Raw genomic sequence first — 17,851 nt, 5'->3', positions numbered from 1 at the left:
TTTCAGCTTCACTGAGAGTTGAAATGCATGGAAAAGGATGAGGAGGTCAGCTGGGCAGCTGGGTAACATTAACTCATGTTTCCTGTTTTACAGAATCAATAGGTCAGTATTGTTTGTCCTGTTTGTGAATGTTTGTGATAGTGACATTAGCTTCACAGCAGAAACTGTAGTGACTGTTTGCTAACCCACTACCGAGCTAAGCTAGTTACATTACTGGCTGTGTTGGTATTTGTCTGTACAATGTTTGTGAATATTTGTGAATATATATTTAATATTAATATTATATATTAAAAGTGCAGTATACAATTGTAATATTTTCATTGTTATCAAAAGAATTCGGTTTGCCTGAAATAACCTGTAGTTTATTGACTCTTTATGCTGAGCATCATCAGATGCCGACTGAGCCTACAAGAGCTGTCTAGAGCCAACGGTACAGGACACGCTGCCAAAACTACCGGCGACGGTGTTCATCAGTTGGCTTGGTGTGACATCCATGCTAGTATTACTTCATATATCACTTCTAAACAGAACAGAAAACAAAGACAAAATGTTTTTTTTTTTTTTTTTTTTTAATGACAAATATCAAGTATTCAAGGTATTTGTAAACCAAAGTGTTCACAAATGATGTATTCACTTCTGGTCCTGAGGAACACAGAGCAGGAGCCTGACCTTTTAATACAGCTTGTCTTCTTTTATTTCAATAAATACATGTCGGTAATATGCCGATCAAAACAGAACACAGGAGTAAAAGATCTACCTGAAATAATCCACATGAGCAAATGAAGGACATGCCTCACGTTGACCACCGGTTGCTGACAGCACTAAGGATAGACAAGCTTCGATCGGACGTCGCCGTTTGTAGTAATTTTGAACCAGCTTATTGTAAAAGATCCAACATTTTCACTTTAATCAGTACAGCAAAAAACACCAACCTGGCTCGAGCTCAGCAGGAAAAGGCGACGTCCAACCACACTGAGAGACAGAGATATGTAGGAATAACAGCTGGAGGATGTCTCCGTTTCTTTGTCACAACAGGCAAAGGAATAGTGCAAGCACAGTGACCCCGAAAACCACTGACCACGTCAACATATGGTCACTCCACCTCTTACAAAGCAGTGGCATGGTCAGATGATATTAACTGTAATAACAGTAATAAATAATACCACTAATAATAATAAACTACTTTTGGGTAACAGTTTACTGAAGGGTAGGCTACATGACACCTGCATAAGCCTTTCTGACAACTGACATAAACCTACATAGACATTTATGAAGCTTTATGAAGGCTTATGTCAGTTGTCATGGATGGCTTATATAGCCTTTCAAATGCTGCCCTTCTGTAAAGTGTTACCTAGTTTTGTAAGGTCCTTTCGGTGGCACTCAAGAAGAACCCAAAAAAATTCATCCAGTTTAAATGTTTTATATGCCCCTCCCTAAGAAAAAAATACATTTAAAAAATCACTTTGCAAAAGGAAACCCATATAAATTAAAGCCAAAACATGATGTATAATGCAGGTACTTTAGGTAATCCAGGCACAGAAAACAATATACTGTTTTCTCTTCTCGTCCACATATTAGGTGGTTGTCTACGTTGAATACTTGGGTTAGTCTAAAAGGTTCTAGCTACTTTGTACGCCCTCTTTATACACCCCTTTTTACACCTACAGTTACAAATAATGTAGTCCACATTCTAACAGTGTAACCAGAAACTTTCAAATATGAACTGCGAAAGATGTTCTCAGAATAATGTATATACTTGTCAATGCTGTACGTCACAGACATGACAAATTAATATACACTCACCAGCCACTTCATTAGATTCTCCGACCTCTACACTCGTCTAATTTTATCAGGTCCATTTACCTTATAGGTGCAGTTTCTACAGTTACAGGCTGAAGTCCATTGGTTTCTCTGAATAATCTGTTTACCCCATTCATCAACTGTCAGGACCCCCACAAGACCAGCACTCATCATGTACTATTGGAGCGTGAGAGATAATTTCCACCACTGCAGTGATACCGATGGCGATTATACACCACGTTGCACTGATGAAGCTAAGAGCTTGTTCTGTCCTCATTCGTTTTTTCTAGTGGTGGATAAGTTAATATAACCAGCGAATGTCTTTATTTCCATATTATTAATTAAATAAACTGTATGTAGATGACATTTAAGCATAGCCATAACCGTTTGAAAGGCTGATTTTTCAGTTATTTCCCTCATTAGGAACACACTCTAGAACTTTTTCATAAGTTCATAATAGTGTGGTGTATAAATACTATTATACTATCATACTATTATACTAAAGCAGTGCTGCCACTACAACCCAAAATGTAGCTGTCTGTTTTAATTATGGTCCTAGATTGCACAATATAGCAAAAATACTGAATTTTGTACTGTTTCTAGATAGAACTAGCACAGCAAGCGTCAAAGACAAACACAAAGCACAGTTTTGTGCTGCACAGTGCTGAAGTGAAAGGCTACAATGATCAACATAAGAGCGTACTGTGCACAGTGAGGCCTGGCATGCCAAGTGTTACTGCCATGTTAGGATGTGTTGCGCTGGTATAAGAGCAGATGCAGCAATGCAGTGCTACTGGACACTTACTGTCCAGACCACAGGCCACAGGATGTAGTTTTTGGTTAAGCTGAATTTGAATTCTGAATCTGTCCAGACCTGACGAGACCCAACTGCTCAAGTCTGTTCTATCAGGCTCGGATGTCATTTCCTAAATATGTCAGGCTCAGGGTTGGTGCAGGTTCACACAGGCCACCTCCCACTGTTACCAGGTTTTACTCTTTCATTCAATTACCTTTAAAATATAATAATTTTCGATCTGGCATGTGGAGTACTTTCCTGTCAGGTTTTACTGGGCACACTGGGTGATGATGGGCCAGTTTGGAGCAGTTTCAAAGAGAATTTTGTTGGGCTTGTGTCAGGTTCGGACTCAAAACTTGATGTGGTTTGGGTTGAACTGGGTTGGGACAACATTTTCTGGGGCTCTGGTCAGGTTTGGACTCAAAAGGTGGTGCTTGGGCTTAGACAGAAAGTCCACAGACTGATGAATCTGGAAAAGAGAAATATATAGATTGTAACTGAAATTTTTAAATGCACCTGCTCAATAACTGGACCTGATGAAATGGTCAATGGATGTAGATTAGGTGTACCCAATAAAGTGGCCAATGAGTGCGTAGTCCAAATGGCCCAACTCTTAATTAAAAAAACTCCTAGTACTGTAAATGAGCATGAATATTGATATAGGGATTTTAAAATGACTGACATCATGATGTGTCTGCTTTATATTTTATTTGGATGGGTCTTGTTTCCCGCATGCTGGGCTACCCCATCCTAAATGCCTACTGAGCTACACTACACCATGCAAAATGATGCAGCGTCAGAGGATACAGGTTAAGTATTCTTAATAGGTGTCTGTTATAATAAATGTTGGCTTGATGTAGAGGCATTTTATCTAAGCAGCAATTTGCCTTCTTAAAATGATCAGAGATATTATGGACATCGATGAATGCATGAGGATAGAACTGCTATTCATATTATAGGCCACAAATCTCAGAGAGAAATAATGCTGCAAGAGCAGAAGCACATGCTTCTGATATATCCTGATATAATTTCAAATTTAGTATCAAAATACTGCTGCCAGTTTAGTAATGCTATTGCTAAAGCATCAAGGCTGATTACAGCTGCAGGAGGGGTAACATGAACAACTGTCAGGCCTGCTGGGACTAAACCATGCTCCTTCAGGTCACTGAACTGCTTAAAGCAGAGTCAGGTCCATCCATGCTGACCAGCATTTCATTCAACAGCACATTCCACCGAGCTCCACGGATCATCTTTTTTTTTGTTTGTTTGTTTGTTTGTTTTTTGGCTTTATTTGTTATTTTGTTTTTTTTTTCCCTGCTTAGCGTTACAGAACACTTGTGGGCGAGTCCAAAACTGGAGCGCTAGCTGACCTCTCTGGGGTTCATGATGATGATGACGGATGGTTTCTTTGCTGTCCATCTGATCCTGCTCCGTGTTGGCCAGTAGGCGTCACTGCTTGCACGGGCAGCCTTAGGCACTGAAGGGGCAATGGTGCATGAAAAGTCCAGAAGGGGAAAAAAAAGGGTTCCCCTCAGAGCTCCTGAAAGTGCCCCACATGGCCCAGTGTAGGACATTTGAACAAACATCAGTGGACTTCTCACATCAGCAACATTCAGAGAGAGAGAGAGAGAGAGAGAGAGAGAGAGAGAGAGAGAGAGAGAGAGACAGAGACAGAGAGAGAGAGAGAGAGAGAGAGATAGATGTTCTTGATTGGAATACTGAATACTGATTGGTTGAAGAGATACACAGTAGAAAGTAATACACAGAGGGGCATAGCGGCAAAGCTTGCATAGTACGGGTTTCCCAGTTGTGCTTGTGGTGCATTTTTGATAGTCATCTTGATTTCCAAGACATAATACAGAAGAAATAACACCGATAACATCCCCCCCAACCCCATTTAGCACCTTATAACTATAATGTCTTATTTAATGTACAAGTCAATGTACCTCCATTGTTTGCTTATGCAGGTTGACTATTTTGTCCGCTTCTGATGATACGCGCTGATGGCACCTTTGAAAAAAAAAAAAAAAAATTAGATGCAGCCAGATCCCTCAGAGAAGCAACGAGGTGGGGCGGAGTCAGCCAAAGATGTCCAGTGTGTGGAAGAGGGACACAGGACAGGAAGGCACATGGAGTCGGGGCAGGGGCAAGGCTAGATGCTTGGCCCCCTGAGAATTGCCAACACTGGAACCGATCCCCCTGCCCCAGCCCAGGGCCCCTGAATCATTCAGGGCTTTATTTTACTCCCCCCACCGCCGTTTACAGCGCCAATGGATTTGGGGGCAGACCCGACCCTCACACGTGTGCGTTGACGTCCTGCATGGAGCAAGGGGCCAGAGGTGTTATTGCTTTAAGCGTGTTTCCAGGGCAGCTCTGGCTGCTCTGGCCACGGCCCAGCGGTGGCGGCTGTGGCTCCAGTGCTTCGGGCCGGGGAGTAAATATGGGGCAGGAGCGGGTGCGGGCGTGGCTCTTTCGGCCACCTGCGTGGCACACCATCTCGCTGACGGTGCCCAGCGGCGGCAGACTCTGCCTCCAGCGCTCCAGCCGCTCCTCTTTGCACTTGATGGAGTACCAGGTGAGGAAGATGAAGATGAATCCCACAAACTTGAGGCTGGCGGCCAGGCCAAAGTAGACAAAGCGGAAGGAGGTGACGTCGTACTCCCAGCACGAGCCATGCCTGCCGCAGTCCTGCTGCCACAGCATGCATGTGGTGTCGATCACAGCGCCAAAGTAGATGGGCGTTGGAATGTAGGCTGCATGTTAAGACGAGAGAGAGGGATGGTTATGGCGATAAACGTTACTCAAATTATAATACACTGTACATGTATCTCTAGGAGGGACTTTTTTACGGTAATTTTGGAGCATTTTTATTGGTCCATTCATCATTAAATTCACATCAGTGTAAACACAGTGTAAAAGCTGCTGTATTCAAATGATACAGACAAATAAAAATAGAAGAAAATGGATATATATTGTCTTTTGAGCTGTACTTCAATCTTATTTTTTAATGTAGACATGTCTACATTATTATTATTCTTGAGTCGTGCTTCAGGCTTAGTTTTACTTATATTATTTATTGTTTATTATTATATTATTTATATTCATTTATATCACTTGTGCATTTCTCAACCTAGTTTTATTTGAGCCATTCCTCAGCCTCATTTTTTCACCTCTGCAGTTAATGGCTAATTGATTTTACTTGAGCCATGCTTTTCGTCTTTTTTAACCACCTCAATTAAAGTGGGATTCCACAGATATTTCAAAATCGTCACATAATTAACTTAAGAAGATAAAAACAAAGTCATTCAGACTGTTTTGATGTAAAATGCTCCGTTCTAGAGAAACATACTAAGTCAGAATTGTTCACAGTGGTGGTGATAGGAACCAGATGTTGGATGCGCTAATATTTTTCAAAGCCCTCACAGAAAGTTATTACATGAAATAGTTATGAATAATCTGTCTGATACCTGAGATGTTGATTTACGATAGTTTTGAGGAGGTTTTGTCCTAAAACATATTTTTAAAAATCTATTCACAAGGGTACTGTAAGGCAAAATAGTCCCCAAAGAAAACTAGGAACTATTTTACCATCATCAACATTACATATAAAACCTGAGAGAATATGTGTAGGTTCACTGGTGATTTTGGTCAGTAAATAAAATGGCCATATGTGTGTTGCAGACTTCACAACCCCTGGTTCCTATCACCACCACTGTAAATATAAGAGCCACTAGGCTTCTCTACAATGAACTGTTTCACATCAAACCACTCTGAATGAATTCATGCTGAAAAATCTGTGATTTTTATTTAATTGTCTTTGATAATCCAGCACATTTTGTGTAACAAAATATAAGACCACTAGGTGGCAGCATTGGCATAGCTATGGGTACTACAGATTCTGGGTATTAACAGCTTAAATGCACCCTGGGAATGATGAACAAACCACAAAGCATTTGAAAAATTCAGAAGAGGGGGAGAGAGAGAGAAGAATGTGCCCACATGTAATATAAAGTACTGATTAAAAACCTCAAGACGACTGGACTTTGCATTCCTGACCTGTCTGCTTTAAGAGTGCTGATAGGGCAGGAAACCTGCGCTGCTGTAACTTACCGAGTGTTCTCAGCAGCACGAACTGCATTCCCAAAGCAAACGGCCGCTCCTGCTCCTCCACTGACCTACAAAAGTGGAGGAGACGCAGGGATCGGATTACTTCACGGAAACCTATTCGGTTACAATGTGTGGAACTGAAAAGTCGACTCTACAAAGTCATTCTGCTATTTTTCTATCCATGACTCTGTTGATGTATATCGACATTAATAATGCAGTTAGTTGATCCACTGCTATCTTTAGACAGTTGATTGACTGCCATCCTGCTATTTTTAATACAGTTAGGGATGCACACTATGTAGAAAATATATTGTGATTATAATAACACGTTCACAACTGCAATCTGAGATAAAGCGAGAAATATTGGTCTAAAGCCGATGGGACCTGAGTGCTCACGGTGGACTTGGGTTGAGATCAGATCAGTCTTGTTCGGGGTCTCACAGCCCACCTGCCACCTTGAACAGATTTTAATCTGCATTTCTTCCTGCCTTAGATTATCTTCTTGCCCATGTTCACTACCTTACCAGTTTTTAATCTGGCATGTTGGCACAAAGGCCCACACTGGTGAGAAAACTGATATGCAGGAAATAAAACAGCAAAGTGATTCAGGCCAGTACAGTTTAGTGCAGCCAAAAGGACTGATTTGATTAGCCAAAAATACCTGGTCGTGAGCAGAACTTTGGGCAACCCAGCCAAATAATGTTTTGTTGATTTTCTAAGTGAAAACAAATCACATCTTCTAAATGTGCAAAAGTTATGGTACATTTTATACTTCATGTTTTTCCCAATATGTTTTGCACTAAAATGAGCAGAAAATGCGATATTTATGTTTATTTTCTTTTTACTTCTTTACTTTATTTATGTTTACTTTCTTTTTTTATTTATGTTTATTTGTAGAGGATATGCTACCTTATTTTCACAACAAATACAAATAAATTTAATTGCATATGACAGTATATGTTCAATATGTTATGTGTAATATGTTCTATACTGAAGAAGCTAATGATTAAACAGGTGCAATATCAGCAAGTATGGAAAGCTTATCCAGATTAACCCATAGAATTTAAACTTAATTTTGGACAGGTAGTTATAGTTTTACGTTATGTTTTAAAATGTATTTATCCATGATCTAATGATGGCTACATTGTAATTCATCAGGTGCCATCCTCAGAAATATCAGATTTTGTTCAGCATCTCTTGTATATATAATGGAATAAATGACATAGTTTGGAAGAGATTTCACACCAACAGAGCCCTATATCGTGTATAGCATGTGGGGCAAAAATGACAGAATAGACAGAACTCTGAATGATGGAAAGTTAAGGGAGACGAACTCAAGAGAGGAAGATCCACAAATCATATTCAGCCTACAGCAGTTTAGCCCCGCCCACTCACACTGAAGTTATAAGGAGTGTTTCAGCCTGGACTGCTTTTTTAATAAGACACAATAAAGGACAGCCAATCAGAACAGAGCTCATTTACGTATAATAGTCTTAAAGGCACAGTAACAAAAACAGCCTGTTTTATATTCTAATGAATGGAGAGAGGTTGGAAAACTAGTCATGAAAAAATGAATGATGATTTTGGTAGATAAATCCACACAAATGTTAGAAGTAGATTTGGGGAAATATTTAATCAAATGTAGGATGTGGGCACTTCAAAATCTGTAAAATATACAGTCATAAAATCACAAGCATACCAGTCATTCACGCCAGCCATCGAGCTTAATGCAGAATCAACGTATCAGTTGTTCCAATAGATAAATGATTAGAATCTAGTACTGAGAAAACAGGAAAGGTAACGAGGTAAAAACTTATCCAGTAAATGATAACTAAGGAAGCATACGAAGTTTTAAAATGTATTTTGTTAATAGTTTGGGGACTTAAACAAACAACTAAAAGCTTTCCTTTTAAGTCTATAAAAAATCATAATTATTTCTCACTGAAACAAGAACATAAACTTTAGATTAGTCGATTAATTGGAAAAATAGTTGAAAGATTAACCAATTATTAGAAGTAATTGTTAGTTGCATATAATGCACGTAATTAATTGGAACAGTTTGGGTCAATTTCAGACCGAATTTTGTTGGGCGTGGGTCAGTTTCAAGTCAAAACTTGTGTGTTGCTGGTCAGGGCAGAATCAGACAAAAAAATTTGACTCAGGTCTGGACTTTCTACTGTGGGTCGAGTAAACAAAGTTCTCGGACTGTATTCAGATTCAAAATTGGTTCCATCATATGAACAACTTCATTAGTTAAAAACATACTGTAAATTTCAGAGATCACATTTTGTGCCAGTATCAATACTATATTAGGATACTGTGGTACTAATGACCAAATTCTACACTGTGAAGCCCCTATAAGAGCTGAAGAGCTGCACAATTTTGAAGATCTGCGGTATTTTATGTACCTGAGAGTGACGATGATAGCGGAGGGCTGCGCGCAGGCAGTGATGAGTGTGACGATGAAGAGGAAGATGAGGAAAGGGATGAGCGTGTTGCAGGTGCGGTCACACTTTCCCGACAGGGCAAACCCGTTCTCGTTCAGGTAGGTCTTCACGATGACCAGCTGGAGCTGGTTGCCTTGCCCACCGGTGGGAGGGGTGATGACCTGTCTGCTCTGGACACATGCACAATCTGTGTAGTTTCTGATCTGGAGAGAGAGACAAAAACAAGCGTTGCTATGTGGAGCTTAAAAGAGGAAATAAAATGCATACTAAAAACAAAACATGCAAATAATGTAGTGCTAAAAAGATAATTAACATAATGAACTGGAACATTGTTTATGAACATCAACACTAGACTTCTTATCTAGCATTTATTTTTACTGATAAAACATGAACTTCCTCTTCTTCTCTTCCTCTCTTTATTGTGCTCCTGTTCTTGTTTGATAATGTCAGGGACATTCCAGTTGTGCATTAACAGTGTATCAGTAGTGGATGGCTGCATTATTTCTCAATGGATAAGCAAAGATCAGACCAGGTTTGAGAAAATCAGTCTGCAAGGAGGTCCAAATAAGAGGGTTTGAGTACATTGGAAACTGATTAGTTTGAATGAGAGCTGGTTTAAGCTTCATGTCAATCCAGTCAATTCAGCAAAAGAACTCAAGTTAATACATGGAAATCTATACAGAAACGTAAAGGTAGGATTTATGGTATAAATTCTTTATTGTGGACAGGATTGATGGCAACAGAAACAATAATGATGCTTTATAAAGTCAGTATTAAAAGGTTTATTTTAATACTGACTTTATAAAAGATCATGATTCTTTCTGTTGCTATCAATCCTGTCCAGGCTAAAGAACATATAATGTGTATATAAAACTTTTTTTAATCTAGATTAGTTAAATATTAGTGGTTCAGTTCAGTAATACACAGAAATTAAAGGCCTCATAGTGTACATTTGTTCGAATTACATTCTCATTAGTTATGATATTAATTCATTTTTACCTGACCATTTTGTGACCTTTCTTTATCACTTAGATTCAAAACAGGCTGCTTTTGTTATTGTGCCTTTAAGACTAGACTTCTACATGAATAGGCAGGGCTAAACTGCTGTAGATGCATAGATGTATGTAAATACCTTTTCCATATGAGCTATTTTGCAACTTAAGTTTCCATATATGGACTCTATTCTTTTTTCAAGTCTTTTATAAATTTGTCAGTAAGTTCCTTTAATAAGTGCTGCACTCCTCTCTTTTGGTGTGTTGCACCTAACAGCATTGATACCGTCCACATGACCTCAGTCTGGCCTGTGTAGGTGTCAGATAGACGCTCACCCCAGTGCTGTCGTTTCCGACCGTGCTGCAGCCTGCCAGGCAGGGGTTGAAGTAGGTGATGCCATCGGAGCCACAAACAGGAGCATACTCGTGTATTTTACAGCCACAGTTTACATTGCAACTGCCCGTCAGGTTCCTGTGGGTCAGCGTCAGGGTCGGCCTGAGAGCGAGAGAGAGAGAGCGACAGACAGAGCGAGAGAGACTGAATAAACAGCAGCTGAGAGACGATGGGAAAGCCTGGCAAATTCAAACACAGCTCGTTCCTTCTACAAACACAGGGCAGTCAGCTGGAGCTCCAGCTAACTTAGCATTATCCTGGCTGATCTGCAGCAGAATGGAGAGATCAGAGTTACCACAACACCCAGAGTAAAGCTGGCAGAAGAGGATGGGAAAAGTTGGAATTACTGCCGGTTTTCCTCCCCATGGTGCTCTTCATATAGAGAATAGGTGATCTATTGATTACATTAAATTGTAGGGACGTGTCAATAACGAGAGACAAAATATGTATTACTAATATCAATGAGGAAACATGGAGAGGCCTCGTTCAGTTATTCTGCTTCTAAACTGTGGAATTCAATTCCACCTTTTATTAGACAGTCAAGCTCAGTGCTCACTTTTAAGAAGCATCTAAAAACGTATCTCTTTAACTTAGCATTTAATTACAACTCTACGTCTCGTGGTGTTTATCTTTTAATTTCATCTGTGTCATTTTCTTATATGATTCTAAATTAATACTTTATATCAAGTATATAATTTTTCGTATTACTGTTAAGCTTTATCACCTGTCTGTAAAACACTCTGAGCTGCCGCCAGCATGAAAAAGTGCTATATAAATAATTATTATTATTGTTAATTATTGTTATATTTCATCAATAATAATACAGCTTCGAATATGAACATTTGGCTGTTTAGCACTGTTAAGATTGAAGGTGTAGCTTGGTAAACAATCTATATAACAATATAATTAGGGCTGGCTCGAACAGGAGTTTAGATGCCTGAAATACTTGGAATTAGAAGAGTACCTGAATATTTGTTCTCAATAATTCCCTAAAAATAGTGTCAGAATCACTAGTACTATGTTATTTAGACTATTGTGCTGCGTGTAATTTAGATGTGTAACTTAGCGGCACTTTTCTAGGGCACAATTTCTGTTGGAAAAAAATAAAACAGTAAATATAAAGTGTGCCATAACTTTTGCACAGGCCATATTTTAAGTTTTATTTCTTTCCAATATGTTAAATTTAGCAAATAAACAATAAGTGTCCATTAAATGCTGTGTTCACGATACCAAATTGAAGTGGCACAAATCTGATTTTTTTTGTAAACGCTGCATCCGACTCTTTTTCCCCTTCGTCTCTCTCTAGTAATGAGCAGCTGAGAGCTGCGCAGAGCAAGTTATCCTTGCAACCAAGGCCTGTTCTTCTGGTTAGTTTGTTCTTTGTGACGCACACGGTTTCTCACATGACGTCAGTGATGAGGATGTGACATGCATATCGTTGTTTCAGGACACAGGTTCGTTCACATTAATGTCAGATATGAGTCTCTCACTTACACGAATGTGAAAATTGGAACTGAGCAATGAGGCTTGTACTGTGAACGTAGTCTAAATGTGCAGAAGTGTGTTCTCTGTTGAGGATGTTTTAACTTACCTTAGAAAATCAACGAAACATTTTTGACCAGGGGTACGCAAACTTTTGCACACAACCGTATAAATCAATATAATCACAAAAACCATTTCATTCATAAACACAATTTCATGTGTTTGTTTTACTGTCATTTTTTCTTAGCTTGTTGAATTGAAGAGGAATCACTTGGACAAAACTTGATCCAATTCTCAATTTCATTTAAAATATTTTTAATGTGGTTCTTTGATTAATTACACCGTTTTCTAAACACAAAGACGAGTTATTTGACTTTTTTTTTTTTTAAGCTAAAAACTAAACCACTCCAGTTATTTTCCTTAAAAACGTATGCAGGTTTATGTATCATCATTATGCTAAACTCACAATCTTATCTTCTCAAACTCAACATCTGCTACTTACAAACACAAATGTGGTATGGACTGAAAGTTTAGAATCTGCACTTTACACTTTTTTAATATCAAATTAGATTTGTTGCAATAAAGGGTTAAAGGGGAATTCCACTGACTTTCTAAAATCTTTGCATTAGTGAAAGGTTAAGATAGAGAGGTTTCAGAGAGGTTTGGTGTGAAATGCTTCATTCTAGAGATATTTGGAATCAGAACTGTTCACAGTGGTGCTGATAGGAACCAGACGTCTGAAGAGTTTAATGCTTGTAAAAGCTCCCTACCAGAAAGTTATTACATGAAATGGTTATGAATACACTATGCGATGCCTGAGACATGGAGGGTGTTCTAAGGCAAAACAGTCCCTAAAGAAAACGTATTCTAACCGATTTACCACTATTTTACCATCATCAACATTACATATAAAACCATACGACACTGCGTGAGTATTAAAATTAAAGGGAATATTACGAGACCATATTTAATTTGGCATATAAAGTCACAGTTTGGCAAATGTCTGATTTACACCATTTTCCCCAAACGTAATCAATCAGCTATGACATGTCTGAAGTTGCTTCTGGAGTCACAAGGCAGCTCACACATAATAGAGGTTTTTGTGTATCTGTGAGCATCATGCAAACTGACTTAATGCCTCAAAGCATGTGGAGTTGTTAAGTAATCTCAAAGAGACCTACTTATGTGATTTCTAATAATGAATGACATACAGATATATATAAAAAGGACAAAAGTGGGGTGAACTAACACGTCTTCTGAGTTTTTGTACATAATAATGACAAAAAAATTCAGCAGACACATGTAGGTTCACTGGCGGTTTTGGATAGTGAATAAAATGGCTATAATAGTGTTGTAGACAACGTGCCCCCTGGTTCCTATCACCACACTGTAAAGAAATCTGAGTCAAGTTAAGTTTCTCTACAATGAACCGTGAGTTAAGTTTCTCTACAATGAACCGTGAGTTAAGTTTCTCTACAATGAACCGTTTCACATTTCTTTACATCTCAGTGATGAAATTATGCAGAAATGTGAAAAAATTGGTGGATTTCCTATTAAAAACTAACTGGGCTCTTTTACACAACATTAAACAACTTTATCTGCAAGGCCAGGATTTCTATTCTGGAATACGTAACAGAGAGCAGACTGCTGTAATTATACGTATCAGACTCAGATTAGGTGCCAGACTGATACCACCAGATGCTTCATTGCGTAAAACACAGGCGGACATCCAAAAGACAGCTAATACTGCTTCTGCGAAAGTAGCCGTCCAGATAAAGCACAACAGTTCATGGTTCGTGTTTAGCGTCAGACTTTCTTCTGTAGAGTGACCTCAGGCTACACCTAGTGACCTTGAGGAACAGGAAAAGGGGCTTTAACACGAAACGCAAGCGTCACGAATGTCCTGAAGTGTGTTTTAGAGCACTGGGTCACTGCTGAAATTCCACAACTGCCTCTCCTTTCATAAACAGGCCTCACAGCTTCCTGCCATGTCTTCCTCAAACACAGCAGCTACCTCCCCCTCCAAACAGCCTCATGTGGAATCTCAGCTGACGTGCTTGTGTGTTCCTTTTCATTATAAAGAGTTTCTAATCTAATATCTCTGATAAGAATGTGTACAGGCTGTTCTAGTTAGCTGGTTTGATGTGTACATAGAGTGTGTGTTGAGCGCTGCACATCTACAAACCTCAATTCCAAAAAACGTTGTGGCAAATACAAAGCAGTGATTAGCAAAGTCTGTTTGAACCCTGTTAAACTGAAAACAGCACTAAAACACAATATTGTTTGACTTGGTGAATTAAATATACACTCATTCCAACTTTGATGCCTGCAACATGTTCTAAAAAAGGTGGGAGAGGAGCATGTTTACCACTGTGTTACATCACCTTTCTTCTTAAGACATTTAAAGCTGCACTATGTAAGATTTTTTGGTGTCCATGCGATGCTAAGAGTTGCCTTGTAAAGAAATAATAATAATTAAAAGTGTTGAGTCAGATTTCACAGGAGTTTTTCTGACCAAGTCATCCGTCTTTACGTATTAACATCATGCACAGGCTCAAAAAGAAGGTCCAGCTCGATGTTTAAATCTCAAATGCAAAATCAACATTACACTGATGAAGATATGACGAAAATAGTAGATTATTCACTTACATCCTCGGAAGACATGCCATTCACCAAGTTTTGAGTGAGTTCTCTTTGAATATTTTTTCAAATATCAGTTTCATCCCCTTGGGGAAGGGGTCCAAAACACAGCCGGCATTACAAAATGTTCTTCCGCACACCGTGTGCAATTACACATTTCCACCAGAGGGGTCTCCAAATCCCCAAATCTTACACAGTGCAGCTTTAATAATCATTTTGAGAGCAAAGACACCAATTGATCCCTTTCTGAAAGTGATTTTTTTCCATTTGTCTGTAACACAGATATAATTTGGATGATAAAAATGCTTCAAAATTTTTAAGTTGCCAAAAATGTCTTTTATTAAAGATGGCAGAGACATCCCAGTATAATAAGCCATCTAAAATGGGTTTTGAATATATATATATATATATATATATATATATATATATATATATATATATATATATGCTAGGCCTGGGCGATATCTAAAAATAATTAGCACAATATTTTCTAGTGTTAAAAAATTGCGACTATCAATAATACCCCCCCAGAAATCGACCCAAAGTAAATGAATAAATAAATACACACGGTCTGCGGCAGCTTTGAACTACTTTCTATTCTATTTTAGTCTTTATGCTTTTTTTAAACATTAACTGTGTTAATGAAAAAAATCTTTAATAAAACTCTATATAAATATATTTTCGAGCTGTTTAAAGTCCTCTCTAATTCTCTCTCTCAGTTATTTTAGCAAAACGGTGATTATTGCCTTTTACACATTGCCATCCAGTGACTTGTTTATCATTGACAATATCCAATTATATTGTCAATGATGAACAAGTCACTGGATGGCGATGTGTAAAAGGCAATAATCGCCCGGGCCTAATATATACACTGTGATATGTACTGAAATAGTACGAAATTTTAATGATACCATGATAAATATTTTTGGCCATACCACCCCCTGCCACATACGGGGCTTTAGTTGTTGTACTTTGCACTTCATAACATGCCACACTCTCCAATTACACAGCAATGACGTACAAAAATTTCAAATGAATAAAAGAATGAAGACTGATTGAAAGATGACAGAGATGCAAATGTCTTTTTAACTCCTGCTTCTAACACCATCTGCCTGCTTCCTTCCTTAACACAATCATCTAGTATGACAGCACCTCTTATTCCTTTACAGTAGTGTTACAGTGGGACACAGCTGTCTGATGTAACACATACAGAAGTAGTGAAATGCCATCTGGTAAGAACTGTACTGAACATGGCTCTGCGTAGGCAACGGCTGGTGGTCTACACCTGCATCCTGTAAGAATGAAAATGCAACATAAACGCTCCTCTCAGGCAGACTGTACTCTGTGACCCCACTGCGTCCTGACTCTTCTTGGCGCATTGAAATCTAAAACACGCAAAAGGCTTTTCATAAACTTTATTGGTAAAATAAAGCAGGATTTAAACCTGTCCAGTGCTTTCAGCGATGAAGGAGGAGATATGGAGGGTGTAAAATTGACCATTACAGGCCTCCCTGAGCGAAAATAACCCTCTCTCAACTGCTGACATAATACGTATGCTGGAAGGTTCACCGTACTTTAAGACTCTGACGTTCTCCCAGGACATAATGTGATTTCTTTCTTCTGCTACTTCGGCTTACCCTGTGGTGTAGGGGATGTTAATGCCCCCCAGGTTGATACTCTCACAGCCCACGATGAAGAGTGTGGAGAAGCAGAGCAGGGACACTCCACTGCAGATCATGGCCAGCTTGGCTGACTCGCGAGCCCCCAGCTTCAGCTTCTTTATGATATATCCACCCAGCACGATGCCCACACCTGCACTGGGCACGATGATCACTCCTGAGGGAAGAAGAGAAACGAGAGACCAGATACTCTGAGAAGAATCAAAAACAAATTGGACAGCTCAACACGCTTGGAGGAAAACGCTTATCTGCTAATGCTGTTGCATCAGTTAACAAACATCCACACCGGCAAACATCACACTGAGTGATCAGGGTTTTTTTTTCCATTGTAGAGCCAAATGGTTCTCAAGGCCGTACTGTGCTGTTCTGCACTGGTGTGAACTCATGAGACAGGTTACGGTTTCTCTTTCCATCTGCTGTGCTGCTAAATCAAAACCAGGAAATACTAAAGAAAAATGACACACAAGAGTGGCTCAACAACAGCTAACAGGCTAAATGCTACAGAACACATTCTATTTTGGCTGTTACTCCAACACCAGTCACTCAACTGTGTGGACTCAGGGACTTTATCCTCTAAACAGCATCAGTTAGCTGGAACTGAGCCTGTACTGTAGTGGGTGGAACTATTAGCCTGCTAACTAGGCTAGTGTTAGCTTAGCCCAGCAGGCTACTTACTACAGAACAGGTTCAATTTCGACTTTCTGTCACTGCAACACCAACTGTTTAACTTTTCTCTAATAGAAATGACTTTTTATTGTCTACATTTCTAACAGTAGAGCATCAGTTAGTTGGAATCAAACCTGTACTGTGATGTTTGGGTCTGTAGCCCACTGGATAAGTTGACTAGAGGAACCAGTTAGCATTAGCCTAGTTTAGAGGCTACAGATTCAAACATCATGGAAGAGATTTAATTTATTTTTTTTTCCCCCAACACAAGCCACTCGACTTCACTTTCTCAGATCTGAGTCATTATCATCTGAACATGCATCTGTAAAGGTTATTTTAGGCAGATTCAAACCTGTTCTGTGGTGACCTGGTAGCATGCTAGCTAAGCTAATGCTAACCAGCTCCTCTCTCCAGGTTGTTGTTAGATTGACGTTTTGACATTTACTGAATGGTGGATTGAAAATCGTGCACTGCTTTCATTTATTTGGCGACTGTGAAAGTGAACCTGAACTTACTTGATTGCTTTTGGTTTTGAAATAATGTAAAGTGCAGCATAAATGTAGAACTAACAAACAAACAGCTACGTCATTACATCATCCTACCAAACGGTTCTGCAGTCCTGAGCAGAGGTAGCTAGCACACGTACCGTGTCGAGAACACACGTTAACAGGTTTGTAGGATGTTCTTTTAGCAAATAATAGAGAATTAGAAAAAGAAATAGACTGAGTAAGAGAGAGAGAGAGAGAGAGAGAGAGGGAGAGAGAGGGAGAGAGAGGGAGAGAGGGAGAGAGAGAGAGATCGAGTGAGAGTGTAAAAGACAGAGTGAGAGTGAGTGAGAGAGGGTGAGA

At 39.2% G+C, this 17,851-nt stretch overlaps 1 protein-coding gene across 1 annotated transcript in view; it reads right to left on the bottom strand.

Moving 5' to 3' along the window:
• Positions 1-570: 570 nt before the first annotated feature.
• The window catches only part of LOC118798901 (solute carrier organic anion transporter family member 5A1), a 74,996-nt gene continuing 57,715 nt past the window's right edge, over positions 571-17,851 (bottom strand). Inside the window, exons 6-10 of the mRNA XM_036558519.1 lie at positions 16,296-16,494; positions 10,479-10,638; positions 9,112-9,353; positions 6,707-6,771; positions 571-5,349 (exon numbers count right to left, since the gene is read on the bottom strand). Of these exons, the coding sequence (XP_036414412.1) occupies positions 4,892-5,349; positions 6,707-6,771; positions 9,112-9,353; positions 10,479-10,638; positions 16,296-16,494 (1,124 nt within the window). The 3' untranslated portion in view covers positions 571-4,891. The remainder of the gene's footprint in view (positions 5,350-6,706; positions 6,772-9,111; positions 9,354-10,478; positions 10,639-16,295; positions 16,495-17,851) is intronic.

Source organism: Colossoma macropomum, unplaced genomic scaffold (assembly GCF_904425465.1).
Source record: "Colossoma macropomum unplaced genomic scaffold, Colossoma_macropomum, whole genome shotgun sequence".
NCBI lineage: Eukaryota > Metazoa > Chordata > Actinopteri > Characiformes > Serrasalmidae > Colossoma > Colossoma macropomum.
Note: the sequence above shows the minus strand (reverse complement) of the source record. Positions and strands in the feature narration are given on the sequence as shown.